This window comes from Ictalurus furcatus, chromosome 12, assembly GCF_023375685.1.
Source record: "Ictalurus furcatus strain D&B chromosome 12, Billie_1.0, whole genome shotgun sequence".
In the NCBI taxonomy this organism is placed as follows: Eukaryota; Metazoa; Chordata; class Actinopteri; order Siluriformes; family Ictaluridae; genus Ictalurus; species Ictalurus furcatus.
Window position 1 is genome coordinate 4,112,438 of NC_071266.1, and position 8,342 is coordinate 4,120,779.

At 40.3% G+C, this 8,342-nt stretch overlaps 1 protein-coding gene across 1 annotated transcript; it reads right to left on the reverse strand.

Moving 5' to 3' along the window:
* Positions 1-781: 781 nt before the first annotated feature.
* Positions 782-3,701, reverse strand: LOC128615519 (high-affinity lysophosphatidic acid receptor-like). Its single transcript, XM_053637688.1, has 2 exons — positions 3,253-3,701; positions 782-2,155 (listed from the first exon to the last, which is right to left on the reverse strand). The coding sequence occupies exon 2, from the start codon at positions 2,069-2,071 to the stop codon at positions 956-958; it is 1,116 nt and encodes a 371-aa protein (XP_053493663.1). The 5' UTR covers positions 2,072-2,155; positions 3,253-3,701; the 3' UTR covers positions 782-955.
* Between the last annotated feature and the right edge of the window lie 4,641 nt (positions 3,702-8,342).

Here is an 8,342-nt window from a genome sequence, read left to right on the forward strand (position 1 = left end):
GCGTCTGTCAGAGATATAAAAGATCAAGGTCAAGAACAATGTGCAAGGTGTTGGGCTATGCAGAGCCTCTGAGGTTTAATATTATTGGTGTTCGTTAAAGGCGAAGGGTCTGCAAGTATAGACTGTATAATTCTATAGAATGAGAAAATATATAATCACCCATAAAAAGGGATATGTAAACCCATGAACTGATAACATACACTCAAAATATCGATACTGTACATTAAATATCTTCATTTTGTATACAGTTTTTCCATAAAGCGGCTCCGTTGTTTTGTTGGTGCTTATCATGAAATGTAATTATTTATCAAATTACAAAACCAAAATGCTGTAGTATGCATCTTGAAGTATCGCGGTATGATGGTTGTTTTTTTTTTTGTGATATTACCCATCTGTACGTTTGGTATAAATATAATTCCAAACTGGAAAAAAAAAAAAAGAGAATTAATTAAAAATTTAAGTCAAATATTAAACGTCTGCAAAAAGGTCCAAGATAAAAAGCATGACCTTTGCACTGTGATACTTTTGGGTAACTCGGACCTGGTCAGAGGTGAATTTCTAGCAGCTTAATTTAAAAAAAATTCAAATAGAAACAGCGTAACAGCTCATATTAGAAGCATCTTGTTGTGTGTAGTGCCTCACTGCTCCTGGGTACCTGGTTCAGTCCTGAGTTCGAGTTACGTCTGTACGCTGTTTCTCCTGTGCCTGTGTGAGTCTCCTCCCACCTCCCAATAACATGGTGGTGGACTGACTAAGATAAATTGGCCCAAGGTGTGAATGAGAGTGTGAATGTGTGTGCATATGGTGCACTGCAATGTACCGGTTGTGTTCCCACCTTACACCTAGTGTTCCTGGGATAGGCTCCAGATCCACTGTTACCCTGGTCCAGGATAAAGAGGTTACTGAAGATGAATGAACGATCGAGGGTCCAAGTAACATCATGTCTGGCAAAGCATCACATGGCTGACTGGCTCTCAGCGCAGACGTAGATGCTGCAGGGACGAACCCTGGGTCCACCTCGTGCCCTCAGCCTGGGCATCCTGAAGCTCCTGGGTACAAATTCGTCGCAGGCCTCGCGGAACTTGCGGATCCTCCAGCAGTACACCACAGGGTTAAACACAGCCTTCAAGTAGCTGAGCCACAGCGCCCCCACGCTTGCTGCGTAAAACTCGTTACTCGTGTAGAACTTCTGATTGAAAGCAGCCAAGAGGCCGAGCGCCGTGTGGGGCAGCCAGCACACGGAAAACCCAACAAAAAGGATAAGGATCGTAGTGAAGGCCCGCGTCTTGAAGCTCACGTCCACGCTGAGCTGCGGGGGGCGCCGTAGAACCGGCAAACTCACTTTTCCTCCATGTTCAGGACTGGGAAAGGTGTGGTTGTGGACACGCAAGGCGTTGCGGCGCACCGTGTTTAGGATGCGCAAATAGGAGACCAGCATGACGCTCACGGGCACGAAAAAGACAGCGTTGACCAGCAGCAGTGTGTAGCCGCGGTTAGGGGACTCAATGTAGCCCAAAACGCAGCGTGAAGCTTTAATAGTTGGCACGCTGCCGGCAGCAGGCAAGGCCAAGCAGAAGGAGAACAACCAGGACGCGGCGATGAACAGGCGAGCACGACCCGGCGTCAGCTTGTCTTGCCGCTGCACGATGATGAGAAAGCGGTCCACGCTGATGATCAGCAGGATGGACACGCCTTCCAGCACAAAGAGCCAATAGAGCACAAGCGTGATGCGGCAAAAGTCCAGTCCGAAACACCAATCATGGGACACCACGGTAACAGCAGTCACAGGCATGCAGAAGAGTGAGAGCATGATGTCGCTGAAAGCCAGCGTGGCTAGTAACAGATTGATGGCAGAACGCATCGCCGGCTTTTGGTAAACTATGAGGCAGACGATGGCGTTTCCGAGAAAACCGATGGCGATGATGACCACCATTATGACAGACAGCACAACCTTCAGGCTGGTGGATAAAGAGGAGTTTGTGGTTTCCTGAAGCCCAGTGACATTTGTTACATATTTGAGTGTGTGATGTTCTGGTAGACCACATCCTGAACTGACGTTGCACACCATCATGATGGTGAGGATGGTAGGAAATCAGGAGCAACTTTAATCCAGTCGGCTTCCTTCTCCTCGTCTATGATTTCCATTCTTCTGCATCTAGATGATAGAGGATAAGAGAGCAGTTCTAAGTTACAAAACAGAGCAGGTTTCGGGAATGGGTGCCACTGATTAATCCCCCCTCCCAAAAAAAAAAAACCCCACAACAACGCAGAAAACTTGAAGCGTGAAGGCATTTGTGACATGAAATTGTATTAGATTTTTTTTTCTCTCCAGAATTTGTGATGCAACTTTTTTTTTGTGCTTTTTTTTTTTGCGGAAAACTACTGGCAATTGGCAAAATAGCAAATGCACAAAATTGTTTTGGAGGGTTGTTCGCAGTGATTGTTGGTAAATGAGAGCTTTTAGCTGTACTCATGTTTGACGCACATGAATCGAAAGAGGCTTTGACTGAATGCGCGTTGTGATGACGTCACATGGCTTGTCCCAAATGACGTCTTGGCCCAAAAATCTTCAGAAAATCTGCGGCCATTTTGAAAAATGCCAAGCACCTCCGAATATTGTGGAGTTAATATCCTGCAGGGACCGAATAAATATATAAGTTTTATACTTTTAGACCTGCAGTTTGTGTCTCAGTAAAAGGACAACAAGAGTCAGGTACAACTCACTCATACAATTCATGCGAGCAAGTCAGATTTAAATCATCGCTTGTTCAAAGAAACACTTCATTCTGCACTTCGACTTTCACGTCATCCAATGACAACGAGTGTTGTAGCAGGGGTCACGTTAAACATTCTATTAAAAAAAATATATATATATATATATCTGCAGGATCTCTGTCGTTAGTTTGGGTGAGCATGTCCAATTATGTGTTCGAGTACCACCAATTACAATTCACAACCCAAGAATATTCTTTTACGACGTGCGATTTTGTCTGGAACAGCAAAATCAGTCTGACAACTGTACAATGTAAACCTGGCTTAAACTTCTAACAGCCTTATTTTCGGGGTTATTTCCTCAAAGTCTACATAAGACATGCACCAGTTCAGACATTCTTTCTTTTCTACACGCACTGACCAAGATGGCCTCCCAGGCCAAGTTTATGGATTTTTCCATAAACTGAAGACCTCTGAAGTGTCTATAATCTCACAGACACACAACGGACATATTTCTATGACGTTCGTGTGAGATCATACCATGAAATATAGCTTGCTTCATAACAGTGATGCAGTGTCGTCTGTCTATGATGATGCTGATCCACACCCGCATCATGGGGATGATCAGAGAACGCCGAGTCCTCTTCAGAAGAACGAACACACACACACAAACAAACAAACAAAAAAAAATGTAGACTAGGAAGGTTTTGTGCCATGAAGGAATGAAGGTGTTGAATTCCTGTCCCTTGCTGCCAAGGAAACTGGAGAGCAGCTCCATGGCAACAAGAGCTCTCTGGGTGAGGAAAAAAAAAAAAAAGTATATCCAAAAATAGTGCAAACTGAATAGCTGGAAGCTGACATGCAGCACACCTCAACCTCAGAAGAAAAAAATAACATTAGACAATCTCATTTGTTTATTTTAAGTAAACAGTATATCAGTCACATCAGTGAAATAAATGCTTAGGCTTTATTATGATCAAGACTGCTAAATCCGTCTGTCACTGAGTCTCGCGAGATTTTACAAGGTGCGATTTAATCGTGAGAACCTGGTCCAAAACCGCACTACTGCAGTAAATAGTACGTAAAAATGACTATTACGCGTTCTATGAGTACTAGTTTTACATACTATGTAGTAGTTTAATAGATATTAATCCTACACATTTATACTTTTAGTATTAATACTCACCTGTGTCGGTTCGCGCTTGTGAGAGTCTAGAGCTCGCGTCTGGTTTCCCTCGCCTTTAAACAAGGCGACAGACTGCTAGTTCAGTCAGTTGGCCATTTTCGAGACTGTACAGAACGTCGCGGCGTTAAAAACAAACAGGGGGGGGAAACAGACATTTCAAAACAAGACATTTCTGGCTCATTCCTCAACAGTTTGTGCGCGTGCTTTCTGGCTCGTGAGGAGAGAGAAGATGCGCGCGCCGCACACGCCTCAGAGGGACACGCGCCGGGTCCGCCACCTACATTCTCACGTCCAAAAATACCTTCTTTCGCTAAGATACTCACTGAACTTTTTTTGCAGTTTCGTATCACTGAACTGCTCTGTTCATCTAGCGTCTAATACTCCTGATTATGCTGGAAAAACACTCGCTGTACCCGAAAGAGTAATGTGTCGATTCTTTGAACTGACTCTTTAGGTGAACGTTGGGAGCCGATTCGCATATACGAGTCATTTTTTGATTCTTCTTCTAGAGTAGGCAATACAATGCTGTTCCCCTTGCGATGTAATTTTATACTGTAGTAGTATCGAGGACAGGGGTTGTCACGATACCTTAAACATATCTTACGATACTATACTGACTGATCTGATGCGATATTATGTTAATTCATAGTTCAAATCTACAAAATGAACCGCATTTACAGGAATACAGAGCTATAAATGAAAACAGACAAACCAGATTTTTTCATCTGAATACGTTATGAATGAGAATGAATTATTGGGGAAAAACTCAAGAACAGTCATACGGTTGGAAAGCTACTAATTCAGTGTGCCACATATTTCATCTGTTGTTCTCTGGGGCAGTGAAGTCATGCAAATGGAAATTGTCCTCAGAGTACGAAGAACGAACACAACATTAGGAATAAATAACTGAATTCGGAAACGAACGCCAAAAAAATGATAAAATCGAGTATGTTCGCTCGCTCACTATAAAACACAGCTAATTTTGGTATTTACACACAGCGGTTAACATAACGTTAGCTTGCTTTGGCTAATTTTAGTATTTATACACAGCGGTTAGTGTAACATTATCTCGCTTACTGACAAACAGGAAATCTTTAAAGATATTAAGGTAAAGAATTTAGGTTAAATGAAGTGTCACTAACCTTTGTGTATTCTGCAAAAGCAGTGAGATGTGTCGTTTTTAACGAAAATAGTATTAACCGCCGCACATACAACATTACTTACGGTACTACCAAACTGACGACGCTACCGTTTAAAAAATACAGTGGTATCGGTGGTATTTTGAAGCTTTAATATTGCGATACTACCGTAGTACCAGTATATCGTGCAGCCCTATTAAAGGATGCGAGCATTATCAGTGGGAATTAATCTTATTAATGAAGCACAGACACAGCAGGCACAATAAAATTACCGTATGGATGCTTACTGTATTTGTCAAAATGCAATGCAAGGTAATGTTGTTTTTGTTTATTAGAAAGTTCATGAAACACTATCACTTTTAGTATGACAAAGAAGAAGAATCAGGGGTCAGAATGTTTCAGTCTTTTTCCAAAAAAGAGAAAACAGATGTGTTTCTAAAAAACACGTGTGATAATGAGTTTGGGAGCCAAAAGAGTTGACTCTTACTGGTGAGCTGAGTCAAACCCTGCTGAAAAAAAAACAACAAAACAAAAAACAATAGAAACCCTCATAGAATTTGAAATGGTTTTAATGGTTATAATAGGAATTTTAATGGTGTTAATGGAAACTGTAATGGTCTCTACTGGTAATTTATTGCCGTCTATTGGTGGCATGTTATGTCTAGTGGATACCATTAAGGACCAATGCTGGTAATGGTTTTAATGGTTAGCTGATGGTTTGTAATGATATTTGTAGTGGAAACCATTAGAATTTCTGTGATAGTTTGTATTGTTGTTTTTTTTCAGCATGGAAGAGAGAATTCCCATCACTATTAGTCCAAAATAGCGTTTACAATTTTACTAATATGCTAACCGTGTTAGCAACAAATGCAACGCACTCAATCATTAACACAAGGGGGATCTGGGAGGACTGCAGATAAACATTTTGTTAAACACTGTTCCATGTAATGTTAAAGTGTAACTATTTCTATACCATAGAGCTGTTGAATGTTCGATTCGGACTGATCTAGAGGTGAGCGTGGCTCGGAAAGTACTTCTATACTCCAGACTCCTTAAATATATTATCATTTCTATTAGGCTATTATCTATATCTGTATCTATTTAGTGCTCATATAACTGTCATATTTCTTTCTGGTTTGGATTAAAACATGAAGTGGGCGTGGTCTAAACCGGAATATTGTATTTAACCCTTCCACTATACTTTGGAAACACTGGAAAAACACGGCTGCTTAAAAATCGACAAATCATAACAATATACTATAGCAAGGGGCACAGTGGCTTAGAGTTTAGCACGTTTGCCTTACACCTCCAGGGTTGAGGGTTCGATTCCCACCATGGAGTTTGCACGTTCTCCCCGTACTTCAGGGGTTTCCTCTAGGTACTCCAGTTTCCTCCCGCAGTCCAAAGACATGCATTGTAGGATGATTGACATGTCCAAAATTGTCCGTAGTGTTTGAATGGGTGTGTGAATGTGTGTGTGATTGTGCCCTGTGATGGACTGGCACCCCACCCAGGGTGTTCCCTGACTTGTTCCCCGCAACCCAGTACAAATAAGCGGTACAGAAAATGGATGGATAGATGGATAAAAATATAGCTTTCTATCTTCTACCTAAAGTGACTGAACAAGCAAGCTAACTTCAAAACATTGACTATGTCTACATGCACATCAATATTCTGATATTAAACGGAATTTGGCAATATTCTAATTACAACCTCAATTCCGAAAAAGTTGGGACACTATGGAAAATGCTAATAAAAACAAAGAGGAGTGATGTGTAAATGTACTTTGACTCGTATATAAGGCAAAAAAACGTATAAAGACAAGGTTTTTGATTTTTTTACATAATCAGCTGCATAGTTTTTTTTTTTTTTTTTTTTTTTTTTTTTAAGATAAACGTTTATTTTGAATTTGAAGCATGTAACACGTTCCAAAAATGTTGGGACAGGGGCAATTTAGGACTAATAGTGATGTGACAAGAGCAACGATGAGAACAACATTCCCCAAAGACAAATCGGTAGGATTTTTGGCATTTCACCTTCTACAGTGCACAATATAATTAAAAGGTTCATTATTCCAGGCAGGAATGTCTTACAAAGACATCTTTTTAACATAATGCACCACTCCAAAGACAATCTGGTAATAATAATCTCTCTCGATGCTGAGAAACCTTTTGATCAAGTGGAATGGCACTATCTTTTCGCAGTGCTAGAAAAATTTGACGTGGGTGATAAATTTATAGATTGGATTAAGATTTTGTATAAAAGTCCTACAGCTCAAGTGTTAACCGATAATACTTTGTCCGGTCCCTTTAATCTCCAAAGAGGGGCTAGGCAAGGTTGCCCTCTTTCTCCTCTCCTATTTGCGCTGACCGCAGAGCCCCTTGTTCAATCTATTCGTTCTGACCCATCTATTCATGGCTTTAACACCTTAAATACAGTTAATAAAATATCTTTATATGCAGACGATATTCTGCTCTACATCACCAAACCCCATGTGAGTTGGCCGGTTATTCTGGACACTATTAATGCGTTTGGGATTTTTTCCAGGTTTAAAGTTAATTTGAATAAAAGTGAGCTCATGCCTATTGGACTAAAAGATTAGTCTTTGATACAATCTTCTCCATTTAAAGTTATGATGGAAAAATGGACATATCTTGGAATTGTAGTTACCATTAAATATTCTTCACTTTTAAAAGCTTTACCCCTTTAATTTCCAAATTGCAAGCTAACATACAATTTTGGAGAGCGCTCCCGATTTCTCAGTTTTGGCAGAATAAATGCAATTAAAATGATATTCTTACCACAGATATTAATAATAATCTATTCCAGATCATTCCAATCTTTCTACCTAAATCCTTCTTTACGCATTTAGATTAGATTATTCTTCCATTCTTGTGGGAATGGTGATTCTCTCCATTGTAATTCAGAGTCTTCAATATAACTTCAGTAGTAGTATCATAATTGGGAATATACTTCGTATCTGGAAACATATAAAAGAACAATTTAAGATAAGGTCCCTTTCATTTCCTATTGCTAGGGACCCATCATTTACGCACAGGGAAGAAATGGGTGTACGTACTGTAGGGGACCTTTTCATTGATGGGGTTCTGGCATCCTTTACTCAATTTACAACAGCAATTTAATTTCTGCAGATTAGGAATTATATACATGCTAATACACCCTCATTGGATAATACATCACCTTCCATTATTGATAAGTGTCTTGATCAGTGTAAAGGAAGTAAAAAGGCGTTAGTGATAATCTATGACTTGTTGCAATCCTTTAACTCTCAGAAATTTCTCAGG